General features: G+C 38.2%; 1 protein-coding gene across 2 annotated transcripts in view; it reads left to right on the top strand.

Moving 5' to 3' along the window:
• LOC121515909 (dedicator of cytokinesis protein 2-like) overlaps positions 1 to 23,634 on the top strand; it is a 247,197-nt gene that overhangs the window by 199,126 nt on the left and 24,437 nt on the right. For both annotated transcript variants that reach the window (XM_041796853.1, XM_041796854.1), the window contains 8 exons: positions 14,154 to 14,252; positions 14,355 to 14,449; positions 15,368 to 15,446; positions 15,569 to 15,669; positions 15,978 to 16,036; positions 18,603 to 18,751; positions 19,015 to 19,100; positions 20,517 to 20,673. In XM_041796853.1, the coding sequence (XP_041652787.1) occupies positions 14,154 to 14,252; positions 14,355 to 14,449; positions 15,368 to 15,446; positions 15,569 to 15,669; positions 15,978 to 16,036; positions 18,603 to 18,751; positions 19,015 to 19,100; positions 20,517 to 20,673 (825 nt within the window). The remainder of the gene's footprint in view (positions 1 to 14,153; positions 14,253 to 14,354; positions 14,450 to 15,367; positions 15,447 to 15,568; positions 15,670 to 15,977; positions 16,037 to 18,602; positions 18,752 to 19,014; positions 19,101 to 20,516; positions 20,674 to 23,634) is intronic.

The following is a 23,634-nucleotide window of genomic DNA, read 5'->3' as shown; positions in this document are numbered from 1 at the left end:
AGAGTTGTGTGTAATAGAGGAGGGGGCCAGAGATGAGCATGTGTGTGACGGTGCAGGGAGGAGTGTTCCAGACTGCCAGTGTGACTGTGGTTTTAAGATTTTATTCATGTTTTAGAAAGATCACAGTTATGAAAGTCACAGTTAAGAGCAGTGTGATGATACTACCTGGTAAGATGCAAAAAGAAGATGAGAAAATAAAAAATAAAAAAAAATACATTTTGGTTATTGTACGAATCAAAATATATAACATTTTTCTTTAAGTGTCTGATCTTGTATTTAAACAGCCATTTGGAGTTAGCTAACAGTTTGCTACAGCTAGCCGGTCACAATGAGATTCTATATAACTCATGTCAGCATCTCTTTCTTCCTCTCACTCGCTCTATCTTGTTGTTACAGTGATGCTGAGAGAACAGCAACTTCATAACAGCTGCTCCCTTGTATTTTCATAATCTAGTGATGAGTACGAGTACTAAAATACTCAATGTGTCTGTCATTACTTTTTTAATGTTTCTTTACTTGTGCACTGCACAGACGCTGCAATCTGCATTGTTTTGACCGATTTAGTGTTTAGTTTTACATGTGTACCTGACTGTTTCAGGTTCGTCTAACTCTAAATACTCTAGAATTAGCCTGTTAGCACCAGTTAGCACTCATTGTTTGTAATGATACCAGAGGGGAGGAAATTGTCTGCTAAAAACAAAACAGGCAACAGGAGATGTGCTCACGTTGAATTTTGTGGAAGGAGAAGGCTTCAGCGAGCCGATGGCATTTTTTCAAGCCAGTATCTCAGCTAACAACAGCTATGAGATTGGAACGGATGTATGAGGAAAAAGCAACGGGCGATAAAATGACAGGTACTTCAGACTTGTGGACAGATCTATCTGTGGACTCAATGTCACTGTTAGCTAGTTTTCTTTTGTAGTGGCATGTTTTGGTCTGTTGGAGAGGTGATGGGGATGACCAAATAAAGTTTGGGCTGTCTCACTAACAGTCAGCAGGCCTCAGTGTTGGTGCTTTATTTGTACTTGTACAGTTAATAACCATCAGTTGTATTATAATCTCTTGGAATTTCATTCAGAGCAGGGATTTGAAGTGCTGAAGAGCAGTACACCATAATAACATGGTGGATCACTGACAGTGTTGTATTGAGTTTTTTACGGTAATTATGGTTTATGAGTAGTCAAGTACTCTTATGACTTCATGCGAGTTCATACTCGAGCCCAAATCAAGTTCCTGATTATGCTAGCTGATAGGAACATCATACATGAGCTCCTTTCATCGAACAATGATGAATGACCCTCTAACTCACTTTATCAATAACATTTGTGATTTTATTGATCTTCTGAAAACTATCTGGCACAGAGGAACATGTTTGAAGTTTTGGCTTGATAAAAGTGTTCATTACGTTAACTAAAACTATGACTCAAAATGCTTTTTGACTCCTTTTTTACATGAGAAAGACAAGACTAAAACTATGATGACTAAAACTCACGACAAGTAAGTTTAGTTTGCGTCAAGGTGACTGAATTGAATAACCTTGCAAAGCACATAGATTTGCCAGCCTCCATCTCTGTCATCAGGCAAATCCATCCTGAGAAGCTCCAGTCCACACTGTTTGTGCTGACCTGAAGCAGTTAGCAAAGGCGGGGTTTAGGACTTGATGCCGTTAGCAATGGCTTCCACCAGTGTAAGAGTTAGTTTGGATATAGCTATCATGTAGCTGCAGTTTTATCAGAACTGGGCCACATTTCTTTCTTAAATAAAGAGCAAAGAACAGCTGAAAGCTTTTCATGATGGAAAGATGTTTTTACTCTTTTGCTGACTTAATTTGGTGTGAGTTTGTGAGTCATATGGCTGCTACATCTGAAGCACTTAGCTCAAATGCAGCTGTAGAAAGTCCACTGTTTTAGTAGAATTGTTGTACATTACTTTTCTTAAACAAGAGCAATTAAAGCTTTTCTTGGCTCAAAAGACGTTTTCACCCTTCTCCCGACCAGCATCTTATCCACACCATAATCCACATGTCAATATGTTGCAAAGCTGCACATGCATACAACCTCATTTGTCTTGTCTCTCTGATTTAATCCTCAGGAATGTGAAATTGTCCAATCACCTTCCAAGATTTTTTTTAAAGTCCTGCCCTTCCCAAATGCTCTCTATAGAAGCTTTCCCAGATGAATGTGAAATATATCAACAGATAGATGAAAAAGTCTATCTGGTGTGTCAGGATATAGGCAAGACTAAAATGTAATTTATTTTTTGTCAGAGTTTTAGAATGTATTATATCACTACTGTGGATAAATCTGTTAAATCATAACAGATCTGTAGCTTTTCTGCCTCATGTAAATGTATGTACTAAATGTACTAAAATGTAACAAATTTTTATGGACTAAAACTGGACTTAAATGTTTTTGAGTTTTCGTCGACTAAGACTTGAATTCAAAATAGCTGTCAAAATAAAGACTGCTTCATAATAGATGAAATATCATAGATGCTGGCTCTATATGGACATACAAGGAGAACCTAGTTGGAGACCTGTGCAGCACTGCTGAATAAAACATTCTCCTGTGCCCCTTTGACAGATTAAACACTAACTCTTTAAGTCTTTAAATTAAGACTGTCTGTCAAAGCTAATGCTTTAATTCTCTCTCTAAATGTAAAACGAATTGGACATTAATTATATTTAATTGCATCATTTTTGTCTCACTGTTTATCCTGCTGGGCATCTCCTGGGGATAATGCATTTTAAACACCCATTCAACTGCTGGCTTAAAGTGTTCAAGTAATGCTGGAAAACGTAAAAGCACATCCTCTTCCCTGTAATCTCAAAGTTAAATCTTGGCTCTTGGTCTGTTGAGCACAGTCAAGCTCGTGCAGCCTTATTTTGACCAGAAGTTAATAGAAATGTCAAATAGATCGTATTGCTGTGTTAGGCAACTCACTTCATGACTGTTTCCCAATTCTCGATTGGGATCAATACAAATACTGTTCTCTGCAGACGAATGAAATGAATACTGCAACATCACGGGGCTTCTTGAGTTTAGCTTTGCCAGGGCAGGTGCATTAAGGATAACCCTTATTTTGATGCAACTCTGCAATTACAGCTTTAATACATAATTAATGATAGTGGCTAAAGTAAGAGAAGTGATGGACAAACAAAGGGAGGGTGAAGGAGAGAGGATGAGGAGGAGGAAGAAAGAAGAGAAACCCAGACCTTGCCGGCATCTGTGTCCTGTTTTGTCAGTAATCTCTTCACTGTTGCGTAAGGCTTTCACCTCGACAAGCCCTGAGCTTTTTCTCCGTCTCACTGTCTGTCACACACACTGCTGTTGTCCGTAGTTTTAATATCTATACCACTCAAAAGCCTCCTACATGTCTGTGCAGGTCCTGAAATGTGTTGATGAAACACTCTGATGTGTGAGGACATAGATGGCCGATGGTCACTGTTTGGCCTCAGAGGATTTATGTGTTTGAGATGACTTTAAAGTAAGAGCGAGAGAGACAGAAAAGTTTTCAGTTAATAAGTCTAAAGTAGGGCAATACAACATGTGCATACACATACATAAACACTGAACATGGAAAGAAGGTCATACTAAACAGTATTTTTGATTTATGAAAGGAGGAGTGAGACTGAGAATGAGAAATAATAATTTACACTATTAGTGTCTGCCTTTTGGGAATAGGTGTTTTGTTTTCTTTCCATTTGCTGCAGCATAATTACTAGGGGTGGGCCATATTGATTTTCTTTAGCCAGTATAGCCAATAATTACCTGCTTTCCATGGCCAATACCAAAAAAGATTTTTAGCTAAAAGGTGTAATATACAACTTATACAGTAATTGCCACCATTTAGTACCAGTCTTTCAGACTCCTGCCACACCAATCCTGAAGTTTTTGGATCAAGGGCAGCTGTTTGTAACACTGGCTTCAGTTCAGATATGCAGCCAGAAGAACAATACTTAACGCACGATCTATAAAATATTATTGATTATTAACTAATTTATAAACTCAGCTATAAATGTTTACTGATGCATGGTATAGCTTAGGTCCTCATTAGTTAGTTAATTTCAAATTTCAATTCTAAACTCGGCTGTAAATGTTTTGTTTACGCATTAGTAAGTAATTTCTGATGCCTAACCTAACCCTCAAATTTCACTTGCTCCATCTGTGCAGCGTTCTGTAGTTCGCTCTTTAGCAAATCACACCCTCTCGCATCAATCTTTGCAGTTCCTCTGCACATGCTCCAGTCCTTCTTAAGGGTGTCAGAAGTGCCAGGAGGTTGCTGATAAAACACTCCGATGCACGGGGAGCAGATGGATCCAAACAGGTGGCAGTCCTTGCAAAGCATCCAGTCAACTTCAAAATGCAACTCAATGCATGGACTCCCAACTTAATCTTCTTGTTATATTAACATTAAGTCTTGGTTTTCATGATACTAAAATACTGTGTCATAAGCCAATGGCCATCATTTAGTCAGAGGTCACAGAATTTACACATTGCCATTGAAAAAGAAAAGTTAATTTCTGAGGCGGAAAACCACATGATTTTTCAATGAAACCACACATTCTGTCCAGAAATATAAACCTTCTAACTTCGTAATGTACTCACCCATGTTAAAAGCAAAAAAAATATAGACGTGACAGCAAATCAACTTCAGGAAGTCAAAGTTATCAGTTCTTTACATACTAATCCTGCTCAAACTGGTTGTTCCCCCATGACCTTGTGATGTTTCATATCCAGCTGCTCAGAGCACCACAAATGCATCTAGTGTCGCAAGGGTGATTGCTGGCAGTCGGAGCAGACACACAGATGTAACATGGCCAGTGTTTGGGATTTGAGGGTAACAGTACCCTTTACTTGTGCTATCCTAATGCACAGATAAAGCATTTATAGTTGTGTTTATTGAGGATAAAGCAATCATTAAAAATGCTTTAAAGATATTCAGTTTGATTTACTAAGCATCAATGAAGCATCAATAATTGCCCTCATATATTACATATAAGGAGTTAATGAGTGAATTATTTACTCGTGTTACTTTATCAATAAACAATATATAGCTGTGTTATGAAAAAAAATTTCGTATTGCTTTATAGTTGATGAGTTAAGTACAAACTAATGCTTTATACACCCCTCCTGGTGGACATTACTGAGCGCTGCACACTAAAACAACCAGACACAAAAACAGTTTCTTCCTCCAGGCTGTCATTCAGATGACCATTCAACAGTCACAGCGTTATTCTGATGAACTCTCAACAGTCACAGAGTTACCCGGATGACCAACAGTCACTGAGTTACCCTGATGACCAACAGTCACTGAGTTACTCTGATGACCAACAGTCACAGAGTTACTCTGATGACCATTCAACAGTCACAGAGTTACACTGATTACCATTCAACAGTCACAGCGTTATTCTGATGAACTCTCAACAGTCACAGAGTTACCCGGATGACCAACAGTCACTGAGTTACCCTGATGACCAACGGTCACTGAGTTACTCTGATGACCAACAGTCACAGATTACTCTGATGACCATTCAACAGTCACAAAGTTACTCTGGTGACCATTCAACAGTCACAGAGTTACACTGATTACCATTCAACAGTCACTAAGTTAATCTGATTACCATTCAACAGTCATTGAGTTACTCTGGTTTCCATTCAACAGTCACTGAGTTACCCTGATGACCATTCAACAATCACAGAGTTACTCTGATGACCATTCAACAGTCACAGAGTTACACTTATGACCATTCAACAGTCACAGAGTTACTCTGATGACCATTCAACAATCACAGAGTTACTCTGATTACCATTCAACAATCACAGAGTTACTCTGATGACCATTCAACAGTCACAGAGTTACCCTGATGACCATTCAACATTCACAGTAACACTTATAACCATTCAGCAGTCACAGAGTTACCCTGATGACCATTCAACAATCACAGAATTACTCTAATGACCATTCAACAGTCACAGAGTTACTCTGATGACCATTCAACAGTCACTGAGTTACCCTGATGACCATTCAACAATCACAGTTGCTCTGATGGCCATTCAACAATCACAGAGTTACTCTAATGACCATTCAACAGTCACAGAGTTACTCTGATGACCACTCAACAGTCACAGAGTTACTCTGATTACCATTCAACAGTCAATGAGTTACTCTGATTACCCTTCAACAGTCACAGAGTTACTCTAATGACCATTCAACAGTCACAGAGTTACTCTGATGACCACTCAACAGTCACAGAGTTACCCTGATGACCATTCAACAGTCACAGAATTACTCCGATGACCATTCAACAATCACAGAGTTACTCTAATGACCATTCAACAGTCACAGAGTTACTCTGATGACCACTCAACAGTCACTGAGTTACTCTGATGACCGCTCAACAGTCACAGAGTTACTCTGATTACCATTCAACAGTCACTGAGTTACCCTGATGACCATTCAACAATCACAGTTGCTCTGATGGCCATTCAACAATCACAGAGTTACTCTAATGACCATTCAACAGTCACAGAGTTACTCTGATGACCACTCAACAGTCACAGAGTTACTCTGATTACCATTCAACAGTCAATGAGTTACTCTGATTACCCTTCAACAGTCACAGAGTTACTCTAATGACCATTCAACAGTCACAGAGTTACTCTGATGACCACTCAACAGTCACAGAGTTACCCTGATGACCATTCAACAGTCACAGAATTACTCTGATGACCAACAGTCACTGAGTTACTCTGATGACCAACAGTCACAGAGTTACTCTGATGAACATTCAACAGTCACTGAGTTACTCTGATTACCATTCAACAGTGACTGAGTTACTCTGATTACCATTCAACAGTCACAGTTACTCTGATGACCATTCAACAGTCACAAAGTTACTCTGATGACCATTCAACAGTCACAGAATTACTCTAATGACCATTCAACAGTCACAGAGGTACTCTGATGACCATTCAGCAATCACAGAGTTACTCTGATGACCATTCAACAGTCACAGAGTAAGCCTGATGACCTGTCAACAGTCACAGAGTAAGCCTGATGACCTGTCAACAGTCACAGAGTTACCCTGATTACCATTCAACAGTCACAGAGGTACACTTATGACATTCAGCAGTCACAGAGTTACTCTGATTACCATTCAACAGTCAAAGTTACTTTGATGACCATTCAACAGTCACAGACCGTGTACATATTTTGAAGAAGTGGTTGCCTGTTCATGTTTAGTTTTTTTGTATCTAATGTGTTTTTTGTCTAAACTGAAAGCAAGGCTAACTGGAGTCATATTACTTTTTGTGTAAGTATACTTGGCCTATAAAGCTGATTCTGATTCTGAGAATGTAGCTTTTGTATTTTGTTTCCAATACAGTTAACAATGATTTATTTGATATCTGCTGTATCAGTGTAACATGCTGCATATTATAGCTTTTTATCTCAAAACCATTAGTTTGTTTAAACTTTGGGCTTGCATTCGTGGGATAAAATATCTGCAGATGATAAATCCACTCAAAATATATTGTAAATTAAAATGCATGTTATAAACTCTTGTTGTAATGGCAGCGAAACTTTTAGTAACAGTATTTCTCCATGTTGGGATTTTCTTTCACTGCCAGAAGTTAATCTTTATTGACTAAGATAAATTATTTACAGACAATCTCAGTGCTTACTCATGACTTAAGTGTCACTGCTAATAATTCTCAGACACTTTAAAGGGTGAAACATGATGAGAAGAGAAGAGTGGGAAAAAAGAGGAGACGAGCAGAGAGATGAAAGAAGGGAGAGGGATGACACAGTCTGTGGTGTCACTCCAAGAGGGAAATGAGGGTAGGATGGGGTGGTAATGCAGTGAGCTTAACACCCACATATTCAAAAGTATATATTTTTTATTTCCAGTAAGACAAACAATGAAATTAAGTCTGAGTGAGAATGCTTTCCTTATCATTTGTGCGTTGGTGTTTGTCTTGCTTGGAAGTATTTGTTCAAAACTGTAAAATTATGCATTACTTTGCACAAATACTGGAAAATTATGTTTAAATTTGAATACAGGCAGGCATAAACACACACACACACACACACACACACACACACTGCTCATTTTGATCAGATGAGAGCTGTCACCACATGAGATGCTCTTCATCTTTCATCTTCAATTAGCCATCCATCATCCTTCATTTCTATCATGTTTCCCTCTTCCCGCACCAACTCTAGAGGATAATTTCACCCCAACCCTGGCATAAATACCTGTACATCTGCCACATCTCTGCAGAAATAAAGGTTTTTGAACTTCACTCCAGCAATTAGGCGGAGGGAGCAGAGGGAAGGATCAGAAAACATCAGTATAGAAGTAGGACAAAACAAGCTGACAGAGACTTTCAAGTGGGAATAATCCAAAACACCCAGCTGCCCACTTGATATTACTGCGGTGGTCTTTCACAAGTCTGACTTGTGTCCATGTGGTGCTCAAACCCCTTTCTGGCTTACTGTGCTTGCTCTTATTACCATCAGGGAGAGCCAGAAAGGTGTTTCCAGACAGCTTTAGAAATGAAGATCAAAAATAAACAGAAAGAAGAAAAACTGACAAAGAAAATTAACAGTATTTACAGACCTGTTTTTCAATATTCTCCTTGCTGTCTCTATTTACAAGAGAATTGGTCAGTTTAAATTTTACTATGGCTCATGTATGATAGCAAAGGTCATTTGCCAGATAAGAAATTCAGAAGCCAGTGGGAGATAAATGATGAAGAAAATAAAAATGGACGGGAATGGGGAACAAAGAGTTGATGGTAGATGGCCTCAAGTGATTTTCTCAAGCCGTCTGAGTTAACATGCATAACTATATGGTATATAAAGTATGCATTGTTTATTTATATCCATGTCATTGGTAATTCATTTGCCTTTTTATTTGGGATTTTTGTAGTTTTCTTCTTTGTTTTCTCCTCCTTTGTTGCATGCTGCCCCTCTGTCTTCTTGTTTCTAGCCTCGGGGTGTGAAAGGTTCACACTAAATTTTCCATGAAATTTGTGCTTTAATCCCATTCTTATGCCAGTTTCTCTTGGCATGGATACTTTTCACACGCACTTGAAAAACGTTTTTCTACTGTCCTCATCTTTCATGTGTGTCTTGCTTTAACAGACACAGGGATGCTCGCTCCTCTCCTTATCCCCTTGACTTTTCTCTTCTGTTCACCTTCCATCTCTTAGTCTATCAATGGTGTATTATTATTTTTTCGCTGTATTATTGTGAGTTCACATAAAGGTTATTTACAGTTTAATTTTCATACTGGGGGGTAATGCCTCATTAAAGCACCAACATTAAAAAAAAAAAAAACTTTTGATATGTAAATGATGCATTAAAGTTAAAATAGCTTTTCAAAGATTATGCCTTCAGCTTTTTGTGAAAGAAAGTGAATTTCAGTGTTTTGTTTTGGTGTGATGTTAAAGTTTGATTTTAAGGCTAAGGAAATAAACTTTTTGCCTATAAAGCTCTTTCTTATAAAAATGCTTGGGAAAACATCATTAGTGTTTATTGAATAGTCTTTCTCCTTTGTTCTGCTCATGTTGTTTTGTCTTGTATAGAGCATGTTCTCTTTCTTCACAGTAAACTAGTGCATTTTAATGACACCAGACCTCAAAAGCTTTTTTATTTTGAGCTTTTCATGCCTTTATTAAGGAGGAACTAGACTGCCAAAATGTGGTGTCACCTACAGTGCCATGAAAAAGTATTTGCCCCCTTTCTGATTCCTGTTTTGTTTTTTTTTTTTGTTTTTGTTTTTTTTTTTGCACATTTATCACACTTAAATGTTTCAGATCATCAAACCAATTTTTATATTTCACAAAGTCAACCCAAGTAAATAGAAAATGCAGTGTCTGAATGGTTATTTAATTTTTTAAGGAGGGGAAAAAAATCCAAACATATCGGGCCCTTTGTGAAAAAAGTAATTGCCCCTGACCCTAATAACTGGTTGTGCCTCCCTTGGCAGCTGGTGATGAGTCTTTCACATCACTGTGGAGGAATTTTGGCTCACTCTTCTTCACAGAATTGCTTTAACTCAGCCATAATGGAGGGTTTTCCAGCATGAACTGCCTGTAAAAGGTCACACCACAGCATCTCAATTGGATTTAAGTCTGGACTTTACTTGGCCACTCAAAAAAACGTTCAGAGGTGGATTTGCTGGTATACTTTGGGTTGTTGTCCTGCTGCATAACCCAAGAGTGATTGAGCTTTAGGGCATGAACTGATGGCCGGACATTGGCCTTCAGGATTTTCTGGTAGACAGCAGAATTCATTGTTCCATCAATGACAGCAAGTGGTCCAGGTCCTGAAGCAGCAAAGCAGCCCCAGACCATCACACTGCCACCACCATGTTTGACTATTGGCATGATGTTCTTTTTATCAAATGCTGTTATTTTTACGCCCGCTGTAACGGGCCACACACCTTCCAAAAAGTTAAACTTTTGTCTCATCAGTCCACAGAATATTTCTCTCTTCTCCCTAAGTCTTGGGGATCATCAGGATGTTTCTTGGCAAATGTGAGACGAGCCTTTGTGTTCTTTTTTGTCAGCAGTGGTTTTGGCCTTGGAACTCTCCTATAATGCCATTTTTGCCCAGTGTCTTTCTTATTGCTGAGTCATTAACACTGACCTTAACTGAGGCCAGTGAGACCTGCAGGTCTTGGGATGTGGTTCTGGGTTCTTTTGTGACCTACTGGATGAGTCGTTGTTGCACTCTTGGAGTCATTTTGGTTGACCAACCACTCCTGTGAAGGTTCACCACTGTTCCCAGTTTTCTCCATTTGTGGATAATGGCTCTGACCATGGTTTGCTGGAGTCCCAAAGCCTTGGAAATGGCTTTGTAACCTTTTCCAGACTGATAGATTTCAATCACTTTGTTTCTCATTTGTTCTTGAATTTCTTTGGCTTGTGGCATGATGCATTTCTTTTTGAGATCTTGTAGCCTACTTCACTTTGTCTGAAAGCTTCTATTTAAGTGATTTCTTGATTCTACAAATCTGGCAGTAATCAGGCCTGGGTGTGGCCAGTGAAATTGAACTCAGCTTTCCAAAAAATGTGGTTAATCAAAGTTAACTCATGATTTAACAAGAGGGGGCAATTACTTTTTCACATAGGGCCAGATGGGTTTGGATTTTTTCCCCCTTAAAAACATTAAATAATCAGTCAGACACTGCATTTTCTCTTTACTTGGGTTGTCATTGTGAAATCTAAAAATTGGTTTGATGATCCAAAACATTTAAGTGTGATAAATATGCAAAATCATCAGGAACCACAAAGAGGGCAAATACTTTTTTAACGCACTGTAACTACTAGGCCACCTGTGCCCTACGTAAAATAAAATAAAATAAAATGATACTGTATCTGATTAACCTAGCAACAAGAGGTCGGTGCCGTTATGGCGAAAGACATTAGCGTGGATTCTGCTAGAGCACCAGTTTTATCAGAACCTGATGACATTTCTTCATTAAAAGAAGAACAAAGAAGATCATTGTGTTGTTTTATTTTCAAAAAAAGACAAACGTCGTGTACTGACATGTCTATAGTCGCCATGGTTCGCGTTGTGCAGTTCTATATGGAGTTCATTCCTCGGTAGCTGCCCATGCACACCTCAGTAGTGGAGATGACGTCACGTGTTTTGTTGTTCTGATTGGCCCGTGAAGATGTGACGGATAGAACATTCATCCAATCACCCTCCGTTTTTTTTGTTGTAAAGGCTCTGCTCTTTCCCAAATGCTGTATATTGAAGGTTTTCCGGATGGATGTGTGAAACGAATCCATCTGCCGTGTCATGTTAGTACCTGATATGATAACACTGCAACAAAGATTTGGTTAAAATAACACTGAAGAGCTGTAGTTTTTAAAACGTTTGGTACTTTGGATACTTTTAATCTCTACGGCAATGAATATCTTATCATTTGTAGTCATTAGGTATCTAAAAGTGTTACAGGACAGCCTCAGCTCTGTGCCAATTAAAGTAATTCCTTTTTCAGATCTGTCCTTACAGACAACCTTTATGGATGGACAAAATTACTTTGGAGAATGATACAGTCATTTTTTAAACTACAAAAAAAAATCAAATCTATGGCTGATATTGGTCATCTTGGAGGCTCTGCACCACTTGACTGAGATATAGGATTCAAAAAGTGGTCTCAGTATAGACTATGACATATGAATTAGTTGTTGCACAATTGTGAACCTAAATCTTTCAAACAAATGAGACATGGATTCAACCTTATGCAAACTGATTTTTATAGTAATAGGCCTTACAACTGATGACACATCAGGAATTTCAAAAAGTTGAAAATCCTTCTCAAATGGAGCTCTTTCTTCAAGAGATACAATACAGTAATAATATTAAGACACTGGTCTCAAAAGTGTGTAATTTAGCTTTATCTATGGATTCAAATAGCACTTGATATATAGAGAACAAGTGGGAGACTGAAATTGGCACAACCATTACTCTTGAAACCTGGGAGCCTGCATGTGAGGAAGCACATTCAGTGACCAGGCGAGAGTTTAGGTAAGAAATTCTAACTAGATATTTTAGAGCACCACAAGTCACAGTGAAATGGAACCAAACAGGGTCAGATAAGTGCTGGAGAAAATGTGGACAGCATGTAGGCAATCATACTCTGTGACTCAGTCACAAATTTAGTTTTGCTATCTGTGCCTAAAGTCAGTCTTCAGATGGGTTTAAAAGGTTTTGGATATGCTGCTCCTGCAGCCTGGAATCTTCTGCAGGAAGATTCATGTCTGGGGGTGCCGGTCTCTTTAAATTGTTTTAAAAGTAGATTGAAGGCTTTGGAGGAAGATGCATCAGGTTGTAGGTGTTTTGACTGATGACTTTCTGCTTTCTGACTCAAAAGTTGGTTGATCTGTGTTTGTAATGTTTTTTGTGTTTTATGTCTGGAACACTGAATGTGTTGCTGCCCATCTGAGCAAGGATATGATATTCTTAATCTTAATGAGATTTTCCTGGTTAAATTAATTTGAGTCAAAAATAAATAGACAATACTCATATTCTGTGGTCATGCCTAAAACTAAATGGATACTTAAGGGATACATTTGAATCTCTCAAAGTATTTTTTCATCATGAGATACCCAAAGACCCTACGGTTGGTTTTCTTTGTATACTACTTAGAAACGTAAACAGATACAAAGCATGTTTACACTAAATCTTTGTAGTAGCAGCCATAAGGTGTATTAAGAGTAGATGGTTGAACCTGGAACCCCCATCATATAATGAGATCAGAAGGTATTGTGGTTATATGAAATGGAAAAAATCAAATGCCTTATGGCTTCAGAGGCCAAAATGTATAAAGTGATAGCCACCTGTAATGCCTCTGCATAATTTGTAATTGTTTACCTAATTTAATGTAATCAAGGTAACTTGCAACCGTATACTTGTTAGTACGTTTTTGGATAGACCCTTTTATGTCCTCTCAAAATCTTTCTGTGTCAGTTTTCTCTATTGATTTTGTGTGAGAAACTGTATGTGTGCACTGGGCAAACTAAAAAGTAGTAATTGTTGCAGCTGAAATGTTAAGAAAAAAAGGAACATGTCAAAAGGATGGATTGTTGAAAGAATGAAAAATAAATCCCAAAAAATGTTACAACTATTAGACTATCAAAAATGCTGACAACCTCAATAAATAAATATGTTCAGGAGTTTTTTTTTTTTTTCGTGCTGTTTGTATGTTGCCACCACCAGGAACCTTGAAACCTTTCACTATTTAAACTAAAATTAGAAGCTATAGAGGCTGCCAGCCTTTCTGGCAATTATTGTGTGTGTGTTTTTTTTTTTTTATTATGCTAATTATTGCAAATCATAACAGTCTGCATATTCAGCATCTCTAAAATTAACAACAGACCGTGCTGCCCTTCTGCTCCAGGTGTTTCAGACTGTATGTAATGACACTGATCAAATTATCAAGTGACAGAGCTGGTCTGAGGTCTCTTTAACATTCGTTTTTGGCAGCCACAACAACAAATTGCATTAGGAGATTTATTGTCTTTGGCTCTGGATGTAGTACTCAGGTTAAGGGAAGCTGCATAAAGCCTGAATTAAATGCTGTGCCTCTTTTTCTCTCCCCTCTCTTCTCTCTCTCTTACTAACCTTTGAAGTCCAGGGTGGTGGCCTGCATGACAGCCATCCTCAGTCAGATGGATGATCGCCACTATGCTCTGTACATAGAAACTTTCACCAAGAGCTCTGAATTAGTGGTAGGCATAAAAACACACACATTTTAAGTTGTCTATTAAATGCACAATAATAGAAAATGATTATTTGTATACTTATCCTCATGTTTTTTTTTCCCACTGTAGGACTTCCTGATGGAGTCTTTCCTGCTTTTCATGGACCTGATAGGGAAACATGTGTATCCCTCAGATTGGATGGCCATGATCATGGTACAGAACAGGTATGGTGCACCTGAGATTTGACCATTTATCTGCTTTTCTAAAGTTTGCTGTTCTAACTGTGCAGGCCACCCAAGTATGACCTGCTATTGTGACATTGAAACTCAGCATATAAAGAATTTTAAGAACTGTTGACACTGGCAAAAACCCTCACTGTAGACAGTAAGAGATGGTAAAGCTGGGATGAGGGAAATGGCTGAGGTGGCTACTGTGTGTGTGTGTCTCTCTCTCTCCGTGTTAGCTGATGGAGTGAAAGTCAGGGGTGTATTTTTTGTGATGTAAGCTCAAAGAGAGGCTACAGCTGTGTGACGGGGAGAAAAGAGGAGAGGTAAATAGGTGAAAGCGAGAGTGAGGGAGAGAAAAAGACAGGTGGATAAGTAGTCTGCAGGCTGGGATTAGGGATGAGATGTGCAGGGAGAGAGAGAAAGAAATTGAAAAAAAATGGAGGGTGAGGGAGTCGACTCTGAATAACGATGACAGATAGATAGTGCCGGGGCAGAGAGACACGGCGCAGATTTGCTTCTTAACTTTAGAAATGTACAAAGTCACAACTCACTGATACACCTGCACACTGTGTGAAGTTGCAATCATGATCTGTCACTTTGAAAGAAGTTCTGAATCTGAAAGAGGTAAAGTCTTGTCTGAAACAGCAGATTAAAGCTGTGGGCAGGGGCAGCTGTCATACTTTGATAAACAACAAAGATGTTGCTTCTCTGATCATTATTGTGCTTTTCATAAACCTATTTATTTTAACACATTCCTTTTTCCCCCTCATGCTTGTTTTTCTATTTATTTTTACAAGCAAATGTCTGCATGGGGATTTTTTTCCACCTATAGTAAATTTCCCTTGATAAAATACTAATTTGTTTTTACATTTTGTTTGGGTATGAACAATAAATGTGTATGTTTCTATCCATTAGGGTGTTCCTGAGAGCCATCAACACCTACGCAGACACAATGAATCAAAAGTTCCTGAATAATGATGCCTTTGAAGTGCAGGTGAGTGGGTTTTTCGGTGTATATTCAAGCTTGCAGCTCTCTTTCATGTCTCCTTGTCCACTTTTAACATTGATTTATTTATTCTTTCCACACACCTCTCCCTCCTTCTCTGCTCTGTCTAGTTGTGGAATAACTACTTCTACTTGGCGGTGGCCTTTATTACCCAGGAGTCCCTGCAGCTTCAGCACTTCTCACCAACCAAGAGGAACAAGATTCTGGCCAAGTGAGAGCAGGAGCCATATAATTTCCTTATTTACCACACCTACTCTCCCTGCTCTAATGAAACACAGTGATTTGTAGACAACTTTGGAATCTACGTTTACTGTTTACACTCCCACTGCCTATTAAAGCCCTGTGGTGCTTGTAGATAGACATTCAATTTAGCTCATGTTGAGGCAGATTAGTACGCTGTTATCTTTTTCCACTGGCCTGTTCAGAGTCAGAGGAGGTAAATAACAGTATTGATCGAGACATAGTTTCTAAACAAAGTGACTAATTTCTGTCTGTGTCTCCTTTTCTTTGTGTTTTTAGATATGGGGATATGCGAAGGCTCATTGGCTTTGCCATACGTGATATCTGGTACAAACTTGGTAAGAAAAACTTTTCATGGTTCAACTATGTTTTTTAAACCTTTTGTGTTAATAGAAAGAAACACAACAGATGTTAAAGGAGATATAAAGCCCATACAATCACAAAATTTGGGGGCGACTGTGGCTCTGTAGGTAGAGTCAGTTGTCTTGCAACCGGAAGGTCGCTGGTTCCTCAGTTCCTGCATCTCATGTCGATGTGTCATTGGGCGACACACTTAACCTCAGTTTGTCTCATTGCTGCATCAGTGGTGTGTGAATGTGTTTTGATGTGTATGAATGGGATTAGCTAATACTGACAGCCACTCTCCACAGCAGCCTGTGCCATTAGTGTGGGAATGTGGAGTAAATGCAGCGCTGGAGTGTCATGGCTCAGACCAGCCTATTTTAGTTAACAACCTTTTACTAGAGATATTTAATTGTGGATTTATTATAATTATTTGTATCATAATACTTTTCTATGATTACAGACATACAGTGGGACAACAGCTCACTGGTGCCTTGTGTGTTATTGACAGAAATAATTGCATCATCAATTAGTTTAACAGTGTAGATAGTCAGTGGTAGGGCTGAACGACTTTGGAAATAATCTAATTGCATTTTTTTTTTCCCAAATTACATTTGTGATTTGACATGCAAATATTTTTAATGTTTCTCATCTCATATATTGTTCAACAAACACAAACAATAAGTCATTCTAAATTATAACCAACACCATATTAAATAGATTAAAAATTAACTTTTCTTTCCTGTAGGCTGGGCATATACAGTATATTAGTATTCGGACCCTTTACATTACCCTGATGTGACTGTTGAAAAAAAAAAATCGTGAATATACACTCAAATCTGGCAAGGCAGAGACCGGATTTTAGAAATATTTGCTAATTTATGCAAAACACCTGAAAGCCCACTTGTAGTTGTTGAAAAACTCTACATAAATGCCAAGTGTGTTTTGTACTGAGAAGAGTTTTTTTGTGTAGCCACCCTGCCATGAGCTTGGATTGGTGGAGGGTTGCAGTGGTGGTTGTACTTATGGAACTTTGTCCCACGCTGGAGCTCAGTCAGAGTGACCATCAGGTTCTTGGTCACCTCTCTTCCCAAGGCTGTTCTTGCCTGATTGCTCTGTTTGGCCGGATGACCAGCTCTTTGAAGGGTCCTGGTCGTGCCAAACTTCTTCCATTTGGGGATTATGGAGGCCACTTGGGAACTTGGGAACCTTCACTTTAGCCTTACCCATATCTGTGCCTCCTGTCTCCTGAGTTCTGCAGGCAGTCCCTTTGACCTTATGGCTTGTTTTTTGCACTGATATGAATTGAAAGCTGTAAGGCCTTTTAGAAAGGTGTGTGCCTTTCCAAATTTTGTCCAATCAATTTAATTTTCCATAGGTTGATTTCAATCAAGGTGTAGAAACATCTCAGCAATGACCCAGAGAAATGGGAGGAACCTGAGCTAAATTTCAAGTGTTTTTGCAAAAAGTTTGAATACTTATTTCAGATATTTCAGAATTGTATTTTTTATCAATTTAAAATTCTGTTTTTTCTCTTTGTCATGATGGGGCACTGAGTGTAGATTAATGAGAAAAAATGTTTTTCTGACTGTAGCATCAGGATACAACACAAGATATTTGAAAAAATTGTTTGGTGTCTTAAACCTTCTGAATGCACTGAATGCTAGGATTACGTAACATGATGCATGACTCAGATGAATTACATATGTTTTTTTATTTATTTTGATCACAGAAGTACATTTATTGATTTGTTTAACTCTACATCTTATAGAAATCATCATGAAAACTAGGGCTGAACTATTTTGAAAAATGTCTAACTACAGTTATTTTGACTCATATTGAAGATGAAGTGTGTTATTGTATTGAAGGGAATGAGCATTTTTTACGTTATTCTCATTTTACATAAGAATTTTTTATTATATAAAATTAGAAAAGTAAGGTTTTTGAAAACTATTCTATGAAAAATTTATGCTTCTATGTTTGCATGATTTGTAGAGCACAACATCTCTGCAGAAAAAAATATCTGAAACTGTTTTTTGACACAAACTTCAGGTCAAAGAAATATTGCAACTTCTACGATTTGAAAACTGCTGTAGGACATACTGCGGTTAATCCAAATTTTGATTAACCTTAGTCAGTGGTCGTTTATCTCAGGTCACTAGTGGTGGGTGCAGGTGTCCCTTTTCCTTCTGTTTCCATCTCAGCAGCTGAGTGTACCACTGGAATTTATTTCTGCACTGCATGGAAATAAGGCTCACGATGTCAGCAACAGTTTGCATGGACAGACCTCAGTGTAGCACAACACTTGACTCTTCGAATGAGATTCCCAATATTCTTGGATAGACAGGGAAGATGCTGTGTTTATGGAAATTCTGGGTTATATTCTGAAGCTGAGAATCAGAGTTCAAACTCTCCTCACTGATGAAAAGCTTGCTGTACTTACATGTTTTGGTGTGGATTCTCCCAGAAGGCAAACGTTTATTAAATTGATTAAGTTTGTTCGATAGGACTGTTTTGATTTTGTGTACTTTTTTTTTTTTTTTTTTTTTTTTTTTTTTTTAGGCATGCACAAGATCTGTTTCATCCCTGGCATGGTGGGTCCCATCCTGGAGATGACTTTGATCCCAGAGGAGGAGTTAAGAAGGGCAACAATTCCCATCTTCTTTGACATGATCACATGTGAACATGCACACTCTGGAAACTTCCATAAGGTAAAAACACTCTACATTAAGACTTTTGTTAACATCAGCCAAGCAGAAAAGATCAAACACAATCTCTGAAGCTTTACATGGGTAATTCACATTTCATCTACAAGCACTTAGTGTGTTCCTGCATGAGTCTACTTTGAGGGCGTAGGAAAGAGTAAAAGCATATATAATGGTTTCATAACTGTTTCATTCTTCCATTTCTCTTTCTATTTGCTCTCCCATCTCCCTTTGCTCTCCCTCCACACTCACCCTCTTTTCTTCTGTAGTTTGAGAACGAGATCATTCTGAAGTTGGACCATGAAGTGGAGGGGGGAGGAGGAGATGAGCGATACATGCAACTTCTGGAGACTATGTAAGCCTGAATGTCAATAGATACTAAAACAGCAGGGGTCAAGAATGCCTGAAACTTCAACAAGTACAACATTAAAATAACAACATACTGACAAAGACATGGGTTTGCTAACCTGACATTCCAAGGCCAGTCAAGTTTAAGACATTTCATTAAATTTCATCAGTGGGAGCAGACCAGAATGCCTGTGGATGCAGTTGGATGGATGTAAAACAAATCAGAACAGTCAACATGTGAAACAGGGGTAGAATGCAGGGCCAGGTAGCTGATGCCAACATGACACATAGGACTTGTAGTTTTTATAGACATGAGCAGGCCCACCCACAGATTTGGTTGGACCCTGGAAAAACCCAGAGAATGGGCCCTCCTCATTTCTGATTTATTGATGATATCAATATATGTGTGTTGGATCAGTAGCATTAGTGCTAGTGCTATATTCATTTAAACTATTATTGGTTTCTTATGTTGAAATCATTTTCTTTGAGCCACTTTTTAACCCCTTTTAGTCAGTTTTTCCAGCCGTTTTTGTCTCTATTTGCTACTTTTCATCAATTTAGAGCTATTAGTGCCCATTTTTGCCATTTTTAACCCATTTTTACTACTTTTGAAATCCCCTTTCACCACCTGTTATGGCCATTTCTGCTATTTTTAAGCAATTTCTGCCACTTTTGAACCAGTTACGCCTGTTTTTGCCACTTTAGACCTATTTTTGCCTTTTGATCATTTTTTTCTGATGGTTTAAGTAATTTTTAATCCATTTTTGCTACTTTTAAATCCCATCTTACCACATTTTATGCCCATTTTTATTCTGTTTTCAGAAAAAAATAACTTTTGTTGTTTTGAGAAGAGTGGTTATTATTCAGGTAAAAAAACAAAACAAAACTAATATCACAGTTTAACATTACAATGGACCATGATTTTGATGACCTTCATGGGCCCCCAGTTTTGCTGGGCCCCAGAAAGTTTTCTCCTTTATCCCCATTTATGGGTGACCTTGGACATGAACGTTACATGTTCAACGTGCTGTATGAACTTTCAGTTCTTACACCAGAGCTTTCCTGTTTTTTTTTTTTTTTTTTTTTTTTTTTGTGACAATGCTTCCCTGGTCTAATCATCATATTAATCCCTCTTCACATGAGATAAACAGTTGTTAGAGGCCAGGCCAGCTGGAATCATGACTGACTATAGGGGGACAAGATGATCAAACAAATTAAACATGAGCTCACAGATTTGCCTGTCTCCCAGGCTGTTGCTTTGCTATAATAATAACTTGGATCATTTCCTGCTAACCCTAAAAAAGTTAAGCTTAAACTCATACCACTGGTAAAAAAAAAAAAATCTCAACAAAACTGTTTAACATCAAGCCTTAATTTTAAGACAATCCCTCCGGTCTTTAATTTCTGTCTGCTTGTTTTCCAGCCTGCTCGACTGCGCTGCAGAGAAACCCACCCTGAGGCCACAGGTGCAGCACTTTGTCGCGTTGGTGAAGGGACTCCTCATTCGTCTCCTTGACTACCGCACCGTGATGAGCGATGACAGCCGCAACAACCGCATGAGCTGCACAGTAAACCTCCTGGTGAGTCCCACCTTCCTAAAAGTTTAGTTGTTCCCTTTTTCTTCAATCTAGGCTTAATTACATCTATAAATTCATCCCTGTCAGAAAGGTTTTTAAGGGGTTTTTCTTGAAAGCCGTGTAGGGGATGGCATGGTTACAAGAATTGGTTATTTTGTAGGATTTTACCATATTGCTTTGAGCCTTTTTGCACAGAAATTCCTCCACTTTTTGATGTCCTCGTGCTTCAAAGATGCCACAAAGAAAACATCTCATATGTTGTGCATTAGGAAAGCTCCACCATGGATTTGCATTTATTGACACCAACCTTCTGATTCATGCTCTGTACTTTGTAGTCGAGGTATTGAACTCCTCAGCAAAGAGGTGCTCATCTCAGTCAGTCACAGAGACACACATATCAGTATACTCATTATGAATTAGAAGGCTGAAGTAGTGCAGTTTTTTTCTATGCAGAAAGCAATTTCAGGAAAAGAAAAACAGGCTCACTGATTGAGTTCATTATAAATCACAGTTTTTTTGTTCTGCATGTCTCTCATGCCAAGGTCTTTGTAAATCCTTTCCACATTTAATTTGTGTGCTGATTGATCTACAGGGAAAGATTCATCTCTGTGTCTGGTAGCTGACTGTTTGCAGAGTGTTGCGTCAGCTCCTGTCTGTTAAACATCCTTTCTCTTATGTGATTTTCTAATCAGATTCCCCCCCATGGTATTCTCAGGTTTAAAATGGAAGCAATCTATCCCTAATATGATTGTCCCCATGGCAGATAAAATCATAAATAGCACATCCTTCAAACGTTGTCTAAATCTGTAATTTTTGTTTGGGACCGACACAAACACTTAAAGGAATCATGGTGTTCGTGTGATTCTTTGATATCTATAATTATTTATTTATGCATGTATGAATGACAGGTTTGGACAGGGTTTTGCCTTCCTGCCACATCAGGAGTAACTTTAGGACTGTAACATGCCAATATTAAGTGTAAAGTTTATCTATGCTGTCAAAAGGCCTCCCCACATGTAAATGAGACTGACATCTGAAGGATTTAACAAATAAATAACCAAAAAATTATTTAGGAAACAGTTTATTGTAACATATAACATATTTATAATAGGTAAGATTATGTATTTTTGGTAAATGTTCTTTATGATGATTGATTGTCCTCGACTGACTTTATCTCCTCATTTTCTCTCTCTCTTTACTATTATTATCCACACACATTGCATGTCTCTGTCTCCTCCTGTTGTCTCTATGCCTGTGTGATCTTTTGTCGATACTCCTATGTTTATAAAAGTTGAAGAGGGTCTGTCCTAATCTGCATGAGGACAAGGTTTTTTTTATGAGCGTAAATAACGATCAGAAACATCACCAATAGCGTCAGATGCTATGAGAAACATGCAAGCGAGGAATAAGAGGACAACAGGTATTGTCCTGCAGTTTATTGATCCCTGATGATTGAATGTTAAAATGATCGTCAGATGACCACTCAAACTGATGCCCTCCGATATTCACAGCTCACCTGCCCTCACAAAAAATCATCACTCATTGCTTCAAACCTGACACTGGCTCTGGATAACTTTATCCCCATTTTCTAGTTGAAAATAGAGTAAACCATGCTGTTTCCACAAGATGTTATCAGTGTTATAGTTAGCGGGTGTTTACATTGGTTTAAAGAGCATTGTGGCAGCAAGGCAGTAGTCATTTGGAATAACAACAATGGCTGCTAGTGGAGGGTGGCTGGGTTGCACTTTAGATGGAGTGTTTGACCATGATTATGGGCTTGAACTGATTTTTTTTTTTAAGTTAGTATTTAGTTTATCTGACTCATAGTTCTGGTGTTGACTACAGAGGGATGCCACTTAACAAAACTTCCCTAGTTAGTATGGCAGATATCTTATCAACCATATATCTTGTATGAGGCTTTTAAAACCAACATTACTTAGTGGTTGTGAGTTGGTAGAGATATATTTAAAGGCATTGTATTTCTATTGTAGCTTGTGTTAGGATTGGGCGGTATCCAATTTTTAATTCTGTCAAATCTTCTTTAAATTTTCCCAGGATAACAACAGCAGGGGTCATCAACTCCATTGCACAAGGGTCAGATTTTTCTTAATAGACGTTGTGGGGACCGGACATTAAAATTAACTACGATAAAATCAATGTTTTTGTCTGATAAACATATTCTTGTAAAAATATGTCCTTACATGGGACTTTTAGTCTTTTTAGATCAGCCCCTGTCACCTATACTGCAACCAGCCACAAGGGGGCGGTTGAACTGTTTCATTACAAATTCTGGACCTTTTATTTTATTTAACCAGATAAAACCCGCTGAGATCGAGATCTTTTTTTACAAGGGTGACCTGGCCCATTCATGATGTCCATTACTGAGTTTGATACTAATATGATATGTCATGATAAGCCAAAAACACAGAAGAAACAGATTTTTTTTGTGTAGATTCTCAAAATGAGAAACTGCACCCTCTAAGAGACTTGCATGGAAACATTGATATAAAAAAACGTTACAGCTTTAATCAGCACAGGACTGTTAAATATACATTTTCCATGCTGACTACAGTTCTCCTATCAATAAAGGCATAAAAGCCCAAAAGTATATCTTTACAAACATTGCTTTCTATCCCTCTTAAATTTTATGAATTTGATAATCTTCGAAAGGCCAGATGGGAAGTTGTGGGGGGCCTTTTGTGGCCCCTGGGCTGCCAGTTGATGATCACTGCTTAAAGGTATAGGGTTTAGCAGTGTGGTTCCAAGAGCAAAAATTCCATTCATTTTTTCCATAGCAGATTTAATTATGAGCAATATTATCAGAGTTAGACTTATTACAAGCTACCTGAGTATGAAACGATGGTATATGCTCTTCTAGAAAACAAAAGTTTACAAGGTGTCAACCTCCTTTAAAAAAAAATGTAGTTTATTCATGATCTTTGCCAAAAAAAATGTAACAATCCA

The sequence above is a fragment of the Cheilinus undulatus genome, linkage group 10 (genome assembly GCF_018320785.1).
Source record: "Cheilinus undulatus linkage group 10, ASM1832078v1, whole genome shotgun sequence".
NCBI classification, from domain to species: Eukaryota; Metazoa; Chordata; class Actinopteri; order Labriformes; family Labridae; genus Cheilinus; species Cheilinus undulatus.
This window is presented reverse-complemented; position numbering and strand designations above follow the sequence as displayed.